Source organism: Gracilinanus agilis, chromosome 1 (assembly GCF_016433145.1).
Source record: "Gracilinanus agilis isolate LMUSP501 chromosome 1, AgileGrace, whole genome shotgun sequence".
NCBI lineage: Eukaryota > Metazoa > Chordata > Mammalia > Didelphimorphia > Didelphidae > Gracilinanus > Gracilinanus agilis.
Genome location: NC_058130.1, coordinates 739,569,726 through 739,586,933, shown reverse-complemented (window position 1 = coordinate 739,586,933; position 17,208 = coordinate 739,569,726). Strand labels below are relative to the sequence as shown.

General features: G+C 40.5%; 1 protein-coding gene across 1 annotated transcript; it reads right to left on the bottom strand.

Annotated features, from left to right (window-relative positions):
- Positions 1-11,948: 11,948 nt before the first annotated feature.
- LOC123256827 (zinc finger protein 658B-like) lies at positions 11,949-13,751 on the bottom strand. The gene has a single exon (XM_044685387.1). The coding sequence runs from the start codon at positions 13,749-13,751 to the stop codon at positions 11,949-11,951; it is 1,803 nt and encodes a 600-aa protein (XP_044541322.1).
- Positions 13,752-17,208: the final 3,457 nt, after the last annotated feature.

The window sequence follows — 17,208 nt, the reverse complement described above, 5'->3', positions numbered from 1 at the left end:
ACCCTCCCAGGACAGTCCCTCCCTTCTTTCCCCCAATGTAGAAAAGCCCATCTTCCTCTCTACCTTTGGGCTCAATCTCTGGGCCAATTGCTCTTGGTTGGACCTCAGAAGAAAGCTACCCTGATTTCCCTCCCAGCTCAAGATCTGGCTCAGCCCCATCCCTCCTGGGGCCAGGTCCTGGGCCTCTGCACCTTGAGCTGGGGAGGTAGAAAGGACCCAGAGGAGCAGAGGTTTTCCCTTCACTTCCCAGGCCTGAGGCTGCCCCATAGGGATTTACACAGAGATGGGGGCCACAGGAGTTATTATGGGTGAGGCCTGCCCTCAGGGGAGAGCCTAATATCAGCAAGTGGGGGCAGCTTAGGAAGAGAAGAATGTCTGAAGGGGCAGATTGAGTCTCCTCCTTTTGTTTCTCCTCTTCTGCCCTTTCCCTTCCCCCTCCTCCAAGACCCCTAAGAGGCAGTAGGGCCTTGGGATCCCCCATAGGATGGACCCAGGCAGAGCCCCCAGGACTGAGGGTAGGAGCCCAAGCTCTTCTGGCAAGGAAGAGGCCTGTGGGCTCTGCCAGAACGGGGAGCAGAGAAGCATGGGGAAGGAGAGCCAAGGGAGAGGCTGGGAAGGCACACAGTCCAACAGAGCTCCTGGCAAGGAGGGCAGGGACCTTGGAGAGACTCAACTGTTCCTGGGGATGGGGGGCTGCTGAGCCTGGGGAAACAGAATGAAGGGATACTGGGGTCTACCTAGGAGCTGAGGAGGGCCCCTGGGACCCTCTGGCACAGCTGAGGCTAGGAATCCATAAAGGAAACTGGAGCCAAGGAGCCAAAGGCCTGGGCCCTGAAAGGAACCAGCCCAAGGGCCAAGGAGCCAAAGAAGGGGCCAGGTAAGAATTTTGGTTCCTCGGGGGTGCTGGAGGCAGGAAGGCAGAGCTCAGGGATCGTTACAGAGGGCCAAGTCTGAGGGTAGCACAGAAGAATTTTGAACAAGGATCTGGGGTCAGGACACCTGGGTCAGGAGTCCCTGGGTCCCTTGAATGGACTTTCTCTACCCCTAGAACCACTCCCAGAACTCTAGGCTCCACCCCAGGGTTAGGATTCCCCCTGGACCACCACCCACCTGGCTAGGCCAGAGAGAGCTCCACTACCCCAGCATCTAGGTCCTTCTTCTCTCCCCTACCATCCTACGGATCTTCCCCTCTCCTTGCCCTCCCTTCCCCCCAGACTGCCTAGATACAGTCTAATGGAGGTGGGGCAGCAGAGACTTCCTGAGGGAGAGCAGGGCACCCATGGTGGGGGGCTGGAGGGGAAGAGTTGAGGAAATGTGAGATCCACAATGAGGGACCATCTAGGGATTCAGGGGGCATTCAGCCATCTCAAGGGAATCAGGCTGGTGAAGGAGGATCAGTGTGGGTGAGGGGAGGAGGAAAATGTGGTTGGGGGAGGGAAAGGAGTGGGAGGGAGAGAACCAAGAATAGGGCCTGGATGTGGCCAAGAGACCAAAAAGTAGGTTGAATCTGACAAGAAACTGGCCCAAAGCCAAAGCCCTGCTCTCAGGAGGGAGCTGCTATTATAGTTTTGCTATTTCTTTCTGCAAAACAATTAACTTGTGCCTACTAGGAAACCAGGTGATGACAGGGAAAGCACTGGACTTAGAATCTGGAAGACTTGAGTTCAGATCTGGCCTGAGATACTTACCAGCTCTGTGACCCTGGACTAGTCAGTTGAGTTCCCATAGCTTCTGTTTCCTCATTTGTAAAATGAAAATAATAATAGTAATAATAGCTATCACTTTGTTTTAAAGGCAGTATAGTAATACTGATAATTATAAAGATAGATGTTATTTATATAGTGCTCTAAGGCTTGTAAAGAACTTTGCAGATGTTGTCTCATTTGATCCCCACAACAACTCTGAGGGGTAGATGCTCTCGCTCCACTTTTACAAATGAGGAATCTGAGGAAGACTGGTTAAGGGATTTGTCCAGAATCACATAACTAGTAGGGATCTGAGGTTGGATTTGAATTCAGGTCTGACTCCAGACTAGTGTTCTATCTGCTGGATCACTTAGTTTACAGTGGTGTTATGAGTGTCAAATGAGGCAACATATGTAGACTATTGTATAAATGCTACCTCTTACTATGGTGGTGCAGTATGGTAGTCAGGAGACTTAAGTTAAATGCCTAACTCAGACACTTGCTGGCTCTAGGACTTTGGACACATGTCTTTACCTTTCCCGAGCTTCAGTCTCCTCCTCTATAAAATGTGGATAATGGTACATTCTTCCTAGGGTTGTTGTAAGGATCAAATGAAATAATATTTGTAAAGTGCTTTGCAAATCTTAAAACACTACATATTGTTTTTTGAAAATTTCATTACCATGCAAAACACACTTCTATATTGGCCATTGTTGTAAGAGCACACTCATGTCCTAAAACAAAACCCTAACTACACTTATGTAAAAAATGACTTCTTTTGCTGGAGGTGGAGAGCATTCCCCAACATAAGTCTTTCAGGATTGTCCCAGATGATTGCATTGCTGAGAGAAGCAAAGTTTTCTCAGATGATCAAGATACAATATTGTTAAAGCATTATATAAAAATGATAGTTATTATTGCCATTGTTATTATTCCTTCAGGTACTTAGATTCTATGTCATTTGGTGCATATATATTATTTATGTATAAGTTTTTATGTATCAACATGTTGTTTCTGTGCTTTTAAATAATATTTAATATAAATTTTTATTTATTTATTTTAAATTTACTTATTTAAAATAAATGTTTTTTTCCCTGATTATTGCCTTTAAACATGTCTTTTATTTATACCGTTGTTTTTTCTTAGATCAAGATTACTACTCTTGCTTTTTGAAGTTCACCTGAGGCATAATATGTTCTGCTCTTATCCTTTTAAACCTTTTTTTCTTTTTTCAAAAACAGTTTCTACTTTCTATCCCATTCTGCAATCCTCTTCCATTTGATAGGTGAGTTCAGCCCATTCATATCATCAATATGATTTGTTATTTGTTTTCCCTCCATTCTAATCTCTTGTACTTTTTCCTCTCTTGGCCTCTGACTCTCTTTACAATGAAGGAAACAGTGCTAAAAGAAAAGAAGTGGGACTGAAATATGTGATCTATAATTAGAATGATCTGCATATATTCACTGCCCCTAGGGCTTTATCATTTGCCCTTTCCCCTACTATTATGACATCCCCATCATGAACTAACCTGTGAGAGTACAATTAGTTTTATTTGTGTCTGTTCCCTCCCAGCTACTGACAGACCCCTGAGTTGCTGGACCCCTAGGAATATGCCTAAGTACATTGAATAAGCCTGGGTGATCTAGGAATGAACCTAGGACAGGTTTGTGTATCATATCCCTGGAGACCCTAATGGACATCATAACAGAAGTCATCTTGAGTATGTTTTCACATATCTTATGGATATCCTTGAATCCTCCAGTCACCTAGGAGATTGTACCCAATTGATCAATACTCTGACAGGATGTATTGTTCTCCACAAGACTTTCTTTGATTGGCTATCTGTTATTATAAAAACATTGCCTGTTACCATGTGGATGTATATGTTTGAATAGCAACCCAGATTCCTCTAAATATCATCCCTTCTCTCAATAAAATTGCCCTTGGCCACTTGATTCCCACTAGCCCTCCTGAGTCCATCTGCATTTTTACCCTTCAGGACCCCTAACCAGGTGGTCCCCAAGGAGCCTGACAAGCTACATCTCTCCTTCTTAAGCTCCTTGTATTTTAACTCCAAACTCATGTGTCTGTTTATATATTCTGCTGCCTGTCTGACTTTATATAACCTTACTAGAATTCTCTCATGGGAGTATATACTGGGAAACATTTCCATTGAAATGCCCAGCTTTGCAGTGGTTATCAAACAATATGGTACTTGTTAAGAGAAAGAATGGAGGATCAGCAGAATAGACTTGGGGCAAATGACCTCATCAAGACAGTGTATGATAAACCCAAAGATCCCAGCTTTTGGTACAAAAATATGCTGGGAAAATTGCAAAACAGTATGGGAGAGATTAGGTTTAGATCAATATCTCACATCCTATACCAAGATAAATTCAGAATGGGTGAAAGACTTGAATATAAAGAAGGAAACTATAAGTAAATTAGGTGAACACAGAATAGTTTTCCTATCAGATCTTTGGGAAAGGAAAGATTTCAAGACCAAGCAAGAGTCAGAAAAAATTACAAAATGTAAAATAAATAATTTTTATTATATTTAAATAATAAGTTTTGTACAAACAAAACCAATGCAACCAAAATAAGAAGATAAGCAACAAATTGGGGGAAAATCTTTATAACAAAAACCTCTGACAAAGATCTAATTACTCAAATATATAAGGAGCTAAATCAATTGAACAAAAAATCAAGCCATTCCCCAACTGATAAATGGGCAAGGGACATTAATAGGCAATTTTCCAATAAAGAAATAAAAACTATCAATAATCACATGAAAAAGTGTTCTAAATCTCTTATAATTAGAGAAATGCAAATCAAAACAACTCTCAGGTACCACCTCACACCTAGCAGACTGGCTAACATGACAGCAAAAGAAAGTAATAAATGTTGGAGGGGATGTGGCAAAATTGGGACATTAATGCATTGCTGGTGGAGTTGTGAATTGATCCAACCATTCTGGATGGCAATTTGGGATTATGCCCAAAGGGTTTTAAAAGATTGCCCGACATTTGATCCAGCCATACCACTGCTGGGTTTATACCCCAAAAAGATCCTAAGGGAAAAGACTTATACAAAAATATTTATAGCCATGCTCTTTGTGGTGGCAAAAAATTGGAAAATGAGGGGATGCCCTTCAATTGAGGGATGGCTAAATAAATTGTGGTATCTGTTGGTGATGGAATACTATTGTGCTATAAGGAATAATGAACTAGACGAAATCCATGTGAACTGGAATGGCCTCCAGGAATTGATGCAGAGTGAAAGGAGCAGAAACAGGAGAACCTTATACACAGAGATGGATACACTGTGGTACAACTGAAAATAACAGACTTCTCTACTAGCAGCAATGCAATGATCCAAGACATTTCTGAGAGACTTATGAGAAAGAATGTGATCCACATCTGGAGAAAGGACTGTGGGAGCAGAAACACAGAAGAAAAACAACTGCTTGATCACATGGGTTGATGGGGATATGATTGGGGATGTAGACTCTAAATGATCCCCCTAATGCAAATATCAATAATATGTAAATAGGTCTTGATCAATGACACACATAAAACCCAGTGGAATTATGGGTTGGTTATGGGGGTGGGGGAGTGGGAGGAGGAGAGGGAATGAACATGAATCATGTAACCATGGAAAATTTTTCTTAATCAATCAATAAATTAAATTAAAAAAAAGAAATGCCCAGCTTTGAAGTCAATTACTTGTTTTCAAGGATTTTTTCAAGAAGGCATATCCTTTGTAAAGGTGGGATGGGGGTTACCCAGGTCTCCATGCCATTAAACTTGTTTCCATTTATTTTAGAGTTGTTTTTCCCCATAAGTACGCCAGCATCACATCTGCCAGCAGATGCCTTCTCTCTTCTTTGCTTTGCTTATTCCTTTATTTTCTCATTATTCTTGTTCTCATTCTAGCCAACATTTATAAAACTTAGTTACATCATCATTGTGCTGTTGATAGCTCTGCTCTACTTCTTTCCAAAAGACCTCAGTGGATTAAAGATGGTGGATGGGACACTAAGAAGGAGTGTGCAGACTTTGGTGAGTCAAACCAGGGGAGAGCAGTATTACTGAAGCCAGGGGAAGACAAAGGGCAAGAACAAAAGAGTGTGGCAAAAGCCACAGTGTTCAAATGGAATGAGAGAGGAAGAGATCATTGCTAACTTTGGAAAGAACAGCTCCCATTAAAAGTGAAAGTATTATGATTATATGAAATATATGAAAATAGTAAAAGTGAAGTCACTTTGTTTGAGGCAGGAGGTGAGGCAGTGAAGGCACTAGTAGAGATGGTTGGGAAAATGTTATGGGAACATTTCAAGGTCAAATGATGGTATCGTCAGTGCAGGGGAAAGCTTGGCATGTGAGTAATGGTGAAAGAGTGTTGAGGAAGATTACTAAATTATTATTTTGGAGACTTAGCAGGAAGGGCTAAAGAATTCTAAATGGAATGGGGAAGCAGGAATTGTGCTTCTCTCTCTGAGACAGACTCCATGGTGGTTGGGATAAGTTGTAACTGACCCTGGGAGACCTCAGAGGAAGTGGAGTTTGTATCCTGATTTCCTGGGATCCAGAAGGAGGACTATCATCTACTTGTGGGAGATTTTTTGGTAGAGACTATCAATCCCAACCTGTGTTGTTAGTTAACTCTGCTGGGTTAGCTCCCAAATCTACCCACTTAAAGGTGTGCTGGCTGGAGACCTGGGAAAGTTGTAACATGGCTGGAGTGTGTCAGGACTCTGCTGTGAGGATACCCACTTCAGTCCTGCTTTTCTTTGGGCCCTGTCTTGCTTTAGTTCTCAGTTCAGTGTAGATAAGTCCCTCCCTTGACCCTGCGGATTGCCCATAGTTTGGAAGGGTAGAGACTCCTAATCCCATCTTTTAGACCATAGTTCTCATAACTAAATTTGTTTACAAGCCCTCTTGCTATTTGCTTGCTGGTTTTCACAGATCTCTTGCCTAGGTGGGGCAGGGTGACAGTTAGGGTCTAACTGTCACATCTGTCACCAGACATTTTCCCTAACGGTTAAACCCAGTTTCCTAACTTGTTTGGCATCACCTATTGTCCATTCCTGTCTCCTACTCACCCTTCTGAACCCACATATAATATTTAAGTTAACTCCTGTTTTTCCCCATAAGAAGAGCCAACTGAGAGGCAACATTGAAAAAGAAAGTGAGAAAGAAGGCATGAAGGAATGAACTGTGGAAGGGCATGGAAGGAGATAGGAGCCCCATCATGTGAAGAAGAATGTCCTTTCAGGTGGGGAGTAGACAAGAGAGTGCAGTATAGAAGGTATCTTTTGTGGGCTTCAAAGAAGGAGCTTATTGTGTTTCTGCCTTGGAACCGGTACACATTTTTTTCCCTTTTTTAAATTTTATCCCAATAACAAATTTCACATAAGTTTTTCAAAATTACATGATTCATGTTGTCTCCCTCCCCTCTTTCCTCCCCACTCCCAGAGCTGACAAGCAATTTCCACTGGGTTGTACATGTATTATAACTCAAAACTGATTTCCATATTATTGATTTTTGTAAGAGAATAATCTTATAAAATCAAAGCCCCAAATCATATTCACAAATAAACAAGTGATGAATCATAATGTAGTCTCGATTCTAAGATAGAAGGTAAGGGTTTAAAAAAAAAGAGAGACCATCTATTGTATGTTTGTTCCATGACTAAATTTGCTGATGGTTTTAAATATGTACTGCGTATTATTTTGACGAAAGGTGCTTTTTATTCCTATACTTTCTAGTGTTTTCAATAGGAATGGGTATTGTATTTTATGAATAGCTTTTTTCTGCATCTGTTGAGATAATCATGTGATTTCTGTTGTTTTGATTATTAATATGGTCAATTATGTGGATGGTTTTTCTAATCCTCGAATTCCTGATATAAATCCCACCTGATCATATTGAATAATCCTCTTGATCACTTACTAGAGTCTTTTTGCTAGTATTCTATTTGAGTTTTTTGCATCTATATTCATTAAGGGGATTAGTCTGTAGTTTTCTTTCTTGGTGTTTGGTCTGCCTGGCTTTGGAATCGGTACTATATATGTGTCATGAAAGGAATTTGGTAAAACTCCTTCCTAGGAAAAAATCCCCAGGGCCAGATGGATTCACAAGTGAATCCAATCAAACATTTAAAGAACTAATCCCAAGACTATACAAATTATTTGACAAAATGAACAAAGAAGGAGTTTTACCCTTTCCACTTTTCACTACTTGTCTCTGGTTCTTATTAAAATGGTTGCTGGCACTTTCTGAAAACCAATCCTGATCTTTCCTACTGAGTACCAAAAGAATGAGGCAGGTCCAGCCCCATTTCAGAAATTAAGAATTCCCAATGGCTTGTGATAGAGCTAGTATCACCCAAACTCTAAACAAGAACTGAGGGTAGGGACATAGGACACCTGAGCTGGTTTAGAGGATGTGGGAAGGAAAGTGTGACTCAATGGTAAAATTAGGGATGGTGCCCTGTGGTATTTGGGATATGAATGTGAGTGTGGATAGCCAGTAGCTAGTTCTTCTAGGAGAAAGCTATGTTCCAAATTGCCTCAGAAGATGCTCACCATGAGTAAGAAGTAGAGAATGAGGCTCAAAGGAAAGAGGAGCCAGCAGAAATCTGATGCCTTCTGGGTTCCAGGTCCAGACTTACCTGGAACCTAAACCTGAAGAGCTAGTTTCCAAAAGGCAAAGTGATCTCAGCTCCTAATGGTGGGTCTTCCCAGAACTAAGAACCCCACTCTGCCCAGCCTCTGAAGACCCAGGATGGGCCCTTTCCTCCAATGGTACCCTGGGTCAGGACCTCAAGATTCTGCCTGCCTCTACTTGCCAAGTCCTGCCCTTCATCATAGGGAATTTCCCAACCCCATTTCATGACATTTTTTCCTTCACTCCAATGTAGGCTGATAGCAGGCACTGAGGGGTAATGAGGAAAGTGACCCTCAGACTCTGAAATCTGCCACTTCTCACTATTTAAAATGTGTTAAACATCAACTACAAAATCTGTAGTTTCAGCATCAAACATGAATTGCAGATAGTTGTTACCAACTCTGTGTATGGGATCTGTAATATTCTGTACTGGGCATCAGTTTTGTGCCTAATTGGTTTTATTAAGTTCTTATGTTGTTCTTAGAACTGTAACAATATTAACTACCTATAGCGGTCCTTCAGTGTACCACATCCCTCACCACATGTTCTCATTCCAGAAGGACAAGGAGACCTCTCCCACATTGACCAATGATGACAAGGTGGACAATGATGAACAAAGGGCCTGCTCACTGGGGACTCCAGAATTCCAGAGGAATTCTCCAAATTTGCACATGCTCCTTATTCACTACAACATCACACCCTAAACACACCTCCATCTGAATTTGGCTATGCCCACCTTTCAGGGTTTTGAGGAAAGGTAAAGAATTTTTTGGAATGGGAGATGACAAGCTCCCTGGGCTTAATAAATATGCCAACCCTAATCTGCAGATCTTGGAAACCGTTATTCTATAGTTCTGGCTGCTATTCCATAAATGAAGCTAACACTGTACAACAGAGCTGCTACTCTATAAAGTCAGCTGCAAAGAGGTTACTCTACTAGCCCCTGGACTTGTCCATCAGCCTAAGGCTATCTAATTAGCCTCTAGACTATTCCACCAGTTATTATACAACCATAAACTACTTCTTCAAATGAAATTCTTTTCTTACAAATTGAATGGAACTTGAGTCTCCCATTCTTCAGTTGAGATTCTTCTACAAACATGGGTGTGTTTCTCCCACAAGAACTCCTCTCTACTCAGTCTCTGACACAGTGACACTGGCCTCCTGGATGATTCTTGTTCAAGATGCTCCATCTTGTAACTCTGCCTTTCCCTTAGTCATCTCCACTGTTTGGAATATGTCTTCCATGCTCACCTTGACCTTTTGGAGTTAGCCTTTTCAGGTGACATCTCACTTTCTGACAGGTTTCTCTTGTTCCTTAAAACTCTTAGAGCTTTCCTTCAGAGGGTCCTAGTTTGACTCTACTTTCCCCATCTCTTCAACATCTCTCCTTCATGTCCAGGACTCAGACCTTCCTATTGAAAATGTATATATCCATAAACCCTGGGCAGAAGACTAATCTGAAAGTAGAGGTCCCTAACCTTTGAGGTGCTGACAGCAAATGTCTCTTGAGAAAAGATTCTGTAGGGTACCATTTATAACAATGACTCTAGATTTGATGGAACTGTTTTTAAAATCAATTATAATATATTAGCACTTAAATCCATATCTGTTTTCCTATTGGGATAATTATATTTGACCTCATATGTGTGAGTGTGACACCCACTACCCCTTTTATTATTATAATAGTATTAGCCTTTAGGATTATTTTTATAACACAATCATTAGTTTCTATTTCATAGTCAAGTAATATAGTTTGCTTTACAAAAATCATACACATTAGCTAAGAAAATTACAATTTGGGGTGCTATCAAATATTGTTTACAGCCTAAACTTAAGTCAGGAGGTTCCATAAATCCTACCACATCCCTTTTCAGTGTATAACAAGATGGAGAAACAAAAAGAGGAAGGATGGTTTTGTTTATATACCAAGACAAGTAACACAGGAGGTAGAGCTACTCTTGTTTTCACATATCAGTTAACTAAAACTGATGATTCCTACTATTCCACCATAGTCATCAGAGAAAACACCAAGACCATGACTGAGTACTACAAAGTTGCCACCCATAGTAATCTTTTTTACACTTACTAGATTAATCAGCACTTGCATCATTAAGATGCCTATATGAACAATTTTGCATCAATCCTATTTTCATTGTGACTACATTTTCTGTTTCTGTGTCATCAGATTTCATGGCATAAAAAAGCCTATCTTCTAAGGCTTAGGGTCTCTGCTCTTGATCTTGACGAAAGTCCAGCTTTATTGGGAGTATGGCCTCCTCCCAACAAACCTATTTAGCTTGGAGTTCTGTACTGGGGTGATGAATTTTTGCCACATATGTAGCATGGACCTTAATGCAAAATAGGCTTAAGATTTGCTATTTAAGTGATAGGTTTAGAAATAGTAGAAATAAGTATAATTGTATCAGTTATGTTACACTGGCCTCTGAATGCAATCAGTCCAAAGTGTTAAGCTCATTGATGCTTGGTGATTTTCTGTGTAAGATAATTATATAATTATTTTGATAATACATTCAACTAAATAGAAGTCATTAGAATGTCAATAATTTTATTTCATATTTGAAATCCACAATATCATTTGTTACTTTTGAACTTTTGCTTTATAGGAATTTTGGGGGAAACTGTATATAGGAAATGATGCTAATTACAAATTATTTCTATAGAGCAAAGACATTATTTCCTTCCTAAATTAACTCCTCTTTAGATCCAGATTCCATGAAGTAATAAATTAAGGCATTCAAGAATAAGGTTAGAATTTTTAAAAATGAATATTTAATAGGACATATTGTTGTAAAGCAAATGATAACTTCTTGTTTCTACTTTTAATCTTGGATACATTAGCTTTGTTTGTTCAAACTTTTAAATTTAATATAATTAAAATTACCTATTTTACACCTCATAATGTTATCTATTTATTTGGTCATAAATCTTCCCGTATTAATAAATTTATCTGAAAGGTAAACTATCCTACACTCTCTTAATTTTCTTATGAGATCACACTTTAGATCTAAATCATATGCTCATTTGGATCTAATCTTAGGAAAACTTCTGGCATACTAGAGTAAATTGTCTGATTTTGAGCAAGGTGAGAATTCAGTGTGAATGTCTGTGGTTTCTATGATGTATAGTATATGAGGGGAAATTATGAGACTAGTCCTAAATTAATTCCATTTGATCTAAGGTAGTAGGGGGAAAGATGGAAAAATTGGAGAGATATACTTTCCTCACTACTCCATTTAGTTTGCTATTCTGTGGCAATTATTAGGGCACCCTGGCCAAGCTCAAAGGGAAAGCTAGTCAGCAACAAAACTGAAAGAGAAGAGCTTGGATATCTGCTGTTGCCTCAATTCATCAAACCTTTTCTCTGTCCACTATGGCAAATCTCATCTTGAGGAACCAACCATGGCTTTCTATTTTGCCTGGGATGCTCAGGGGGCAGTCCAGGGACACCTTCCTGCCCCTCATCAAGTGATCTCTTGACTCTATTGCTGCCTTTTTTCTGCTGGAATTCTATAGTCATTCAATGGTTTCCATCACGCAATCCTCACCTCCGAGTCAAGTTCACGCTTATGCCATGTATTTGGTTCCTGAATGGGGGGAGGGTAAATTTCCTTCACATACTAGCAAGACCGGAGCTGCATGTAAACATGTTTGCACATAGCTTGTGTTCCTAACATTTCTCCCCATGTGAATTCTCTGATGTACAGCAAGATTGGAGCTCCGACTAAATGTCTTTCCACACTGCTTGCATTCATAAGGTTTCTCCCCAGTGTGGATTCTCTGATGTACAGCAAGACTGGAGCTCCGACTGAATGTCCTTCCACATTGCTTACATTCATAAGGTTTCTCCCCAGTGTGGATTCTCTGATGTAAAGCAAGACTGGAGCTCCGACTGAATGTCCTTCCACATTGCTTACATTCATAAGGTTTCTCACCAGTGTGGATTCTCTGATGTACAGCAAGACTGGATCTCAATCTGAAAGTCTTTCCACACTGCTTGCATTCATAAGGTTTCTCCCCAGTGTGAATTCTCTGATGCAAAGCAAGACTGAAGCTCAACCTAAAAGTCTTTCCACACTGTTTACATTCATAAGATTTCTCCCCCGTGTGGATTCTCTGATGTACAGCAAGATGGGACCTCTGACTGAATGTCTTTCTACACTGATTGCATTCGTAAGGTTTCTCACCAGTATGTGTTCTCTGATGTACAGTAAGACTGGAGCTCCGACTGAATGCCTTTCCACAGTGCTTGCATTCATAAGGTTTCTCCCCAGTGTGGGTTCTCTGATGTACAATAAGTTTTGACTTTTCTTTAAATGTTTTTCCACATTGCTTGCATTCATAAGGTTTCTCCCCAGTGTGCATTCTCTGATGTACAGCAAGACTGGAGCTCAGTCTGAAAGTCTTTTCACATTGCTTACATTCATAAGATTTTTTCCCAATATGAATTCTGTGGTGTACAGCAAGTTTGGAACTCCGACTGAATGTCTTTCCACATTGCTTGCATTCATAAGGTCTCTCCCCAGTGTGGATTCTCTGATGTACAGCAAGACTGGAGCTTAGTCTGAAAGTCTTTCCACACTGCTTGCATTCATAAGGTTTCTCACCAGTGTGGATTCTCTGATGTACAGCAAGAAGGGAGCTCAGTATAAAAGTCTTTCCACATTGTTTGCATTCATAAAGTTTCTCCCCAGTGTGGATTCTCTGATGTACAGCAAGACAAGAATTCTGACGGAATGTCTTTCCACATTGTTTGCATTCATAAGGTTTCTCTCCAGTGTGGATTCTCTGATGTACAGCAAGTTTGAACCTTTCTTTGAATGTCTTTCCACATTGCTTGCATTCATAAGGTTTCTCCCCAGTGTGAATTCTCTGATGTGCAGCAAGACTGGAGCTCCGACTGAATGACTTTCCACACTGTTTGCATTCATACGGTTTTTCCCCAGTGTGGACTCTCTGATGTACAGCAAGTTTGGACCTTTCTTTGAATGTCTTTCCACACTGCTTGCATTCATAAGGTTTCTCACCAGTATGAGTTCTCTGATGTACAGCAAGACTCGAGCTCCAACTGAATGTTTTTCCACATTGCTTGCATACATAAGGTTTCTCCCCAGTGTGGATTCTCTGATGTACAGCAAGAGAGGAACTCCGACTGAATGTCTTTTCACATTCCTTACATTCATAAGGTCTCTCACCAGAGTGGATTCTCTGATGTCTAGCAAGATTGGTCCTGTGCATAAAAGTCTTTCCGCACTGATTATTTTCACTAGATTTTTCCTCAGTGTGAATTTTTTGATTTTCAATATGAGATGAATTTTGAGGTGCAACATAGAATTCTCTTAAAGCAAAGTTATCAGGACCATCACTCATGAATCTTGGTAGGACCATTTCTTCCACTAAAAAGCTCACCTCTGTTGGATTCTCTTTCATTTCAGGTCTGATCTCTCCTTCTAAAAGAAACAAACAGTAAAACATACATATATAGTGACATATACACATATATAACTCTATCGCCTTTCCTCAACTGTGAGAACATAAAGTGAGTTATATCCTATTTCCTCAGGTAAGAAATAAGTCTTCCAATTTAAATGGGCACAAATCCATTCTTTGAAAATGCCGTTACCTCAAAGCTATGGAACAATTTAAATAACAAAGAGCCTCCTATGATTCTCATTGGCTCTTCGTGACAAATCGGGGATTTTGGACAGGCTAGATTTATTATAATCCTAACTCAGACCATGACCTCAAAAAGCTTGGATGAATGACTTCACATGAAGTCCTGGGAGCTAAGACCAAATCTTGTGACTGGGCATTCTTGGTCCATAGTAATAGACAATTTACTTTCAATCTTTTTGCTTTCATTTTCAATGTCTATACCTTCAATCCTCTCTTCTTAGGTATAACACCACTGGGTGCATGTAGATTAAATATTCCTATTATTTCATCATCTAGCTTCATTGTAAGCATTATGCAATTCCTTTCTATCTTAATTTTTACTACTTTTTGACCATATTTTTTAGTCCAGTATCTGAGATCAGATGAAGAAATTCAGCATTCTTTTTTGCGTTTATCCAAGGCATAAAAGATTTTATTCTATTCCCTACTCCTTGAGAGCAGCAATTACTTTTCTTTAAATGCTTCTTTTCACTAAAATCATTCTACTAAATATAAACAAAAACATGGCATTTTGCATGTTTAAAAGTATGTATCATAAAGGAAGTTGAATACATGATCCTTTTATGAGGAAATGGGCAAGAAAGCTCCTACAATTCTCTTCCTGTATTATATTATAAGGATTTTATATGATATAATATATTATTATTATCATTATTATATTATTATTAAGTATTACAAAGATTTTATTTTCATTTTACTCTGTCTCCTTGAGAGCAGAACTGTAGGTCAGAGGAAGTTATGTAAATCTTACTCTGCCCCTTTAAAAGCAGAAGTCTCAATTCACCAGGCTCTGTAACAGACCAACTATAAAAGGACAGTTTTCAGTTGGAAAAGCTCCAAGTTCTCTGGAGTTTTAGGGTGCTGGGTCAGTTTCTTGCTGTCAAAAGGAACTGGCAGTTTACCATTGAGAATTAAAATTGAGATACTAAAATTGAGGAGTCTGTGACTGAGGGGTGAGTCCTTGACAGAACTCTGTAAGCTGCAGCTGCACTGTCCAGCTTAGGTAAACCTGCCCGTCAGGCAAGAAGATTTCTAGATTTAGGGTTTGTTAGAGACTTAGTATAGGATGTCTATTATAGGCTTAGTTATAAGGAATAAGTTGTTTACCCTCCTATTTCCTACCTACTGTTTTTCCTAACCCAACTCTCCTTTAAATAAATAATATCCAAAGCCTACAAAACATTTTAATCCCTGACAGCTTTGTATTTATCAACCATTTATTAATACCTATTACCAATATTAACTTATTTATAGTTATAAAACACCTTATATAGATACTGGCATTTTCATATTCTTCTTAACAATTCCAATATAGGTGGTGGTGCATTCTCATTTTACCTCAGAAATTTGCTAGAACTTTTAACCATGGGGAAGTCACAGGAGTTCAGTTGGTCTCAGGCTCCTCAACTATAACATGGGACATAATAATATCAAGTGACTCCTAGGGCTCCAATGAGGATCTAACAATATTTATAAAGTGTATGACACATACTAGAGGTCATAAGCAAATGGTGGCTTTTATTTTTTATCATTAGAATTTGGATTATTTCCTCCTTTAGTTGCGTTTCTCCTTAAACTGTCATTCTCTTCACTCCTCTAGTTCTTGATTTCCCTGTTGAATTAAATGCATTTCCATTCCCCAACACTCCTTTCTCCTTGGATCTGTTGCTTCTTTCTAAACTACCTCCATGTCTGGGTTCTAGACTGTGAGCTCCAGGACAGACCAGACTGGTGTTTCCTTCCTTTGTATGCTCAGGGCTTAGCACGATTCTTAGAACATATTTATTATTTAATACATGTTTACTGACTGGGCCCATGGCTTATGTCAGTCCCAAACTCTACTAGGATCCTTGCATTCTAGTCTCTCTCATAGAAGGCAAATACATGCTCTGGTCTCAGCTCATGTTTCTGTCTCTCTCTTGCCCTTATTTCTCAGCAGTCAATAGCAACTCGATTGTAACTAGAACAGAACCAATCCAGAAGATTCCAGAGGCTTCTCGCAAGGCTCTCATCTTTCTAAAGTAAGGTGCTATGGTCAATTGATTGTCCAAAAACAGGACAAAGACTCAGCCCCAGAGACCAGGAAAGGGCCTGGAGCTGATGATTTAGGGAAAGTTTAGCCTCGGATTGCTTCCAAGTAAAGCAGTAGTCTTCACTCCTACTCATGGGCTGCAGGCCAATGAACACAAGGAAAATCAGGAAACCAGCTGCCTGGCTCCTCTCTACATTTAGGCTCCCTGATCTCTAGAGGGCTTCTACAGAAATGTCAGCATTTTATCTGCTCCAGCAGAGGGTGAGCTCCAGGAGGGCAGGGGATGTGCACTTCAGCCCTTTATGTTCACTATAACTTATTCCAGGACATGTCACAACATGTTACAACAGAGCAAGCACTCATACATGTTTCTGGATACTAAACAGCTCGAGTGGATAAGCTCAGACTTTCTGGCACCTGCAAGAGACTTCTAGGCCCTTCAGTCCCCAAAACTGACTTCTTAGAGGCTCACAGACTGATCCCCTGATGGAAGCTGATAGGAAATGGAGTCCAATAGCCTCATCTTACAAATGGGGAAACTGAGGCTCAGGGGTTCAGTGACTTGCCCAAGGAGCCCCTGATAAAACCTTTGAAAAAAGAATTCCAAGTCAGGTCCTCCTGCCCCCAAATTTAGCCTTGGTTTCAACAGAGCACACAGAAGCCTCTGGTCACCCTGGCTCTCCCACACTTCTTTTCCCCTCCCTCACCTGGGCAGCAGCTCCTTACGCCTTCTTGCTTCAGCATCCATGGGGCTTCCCTCTGCTCCAAATAAGACATCACATCTTCTGGGGGAGCTGGAAGTCCTGAGTAAGGGAGAATTAGTCAGCGAGGAGGATGGAGTTAAGCTCATCACTGAGTTCTCATTAGGGAAAGGTTGGGGAGTCCAGTGACTCCACTCAGAGACTCAGTCTATGGGGTTCCCACAGGAGTCTACCCTGAACCCTCAGTGTCTATAACGCAGGAGCCCAGGGTAGGAGGTGCCTATAACCCCTCTGGAGGACCTCAAATGAGCAACAGTCCCCTTCCCCCACCCTGTTCTGGTCTATTCTGGCAGAAACTTCTAAATTCCCGCATTGTGTCTGAGGGTCAGTGTTCTGGGTCAGTCTGATGCACCAGACA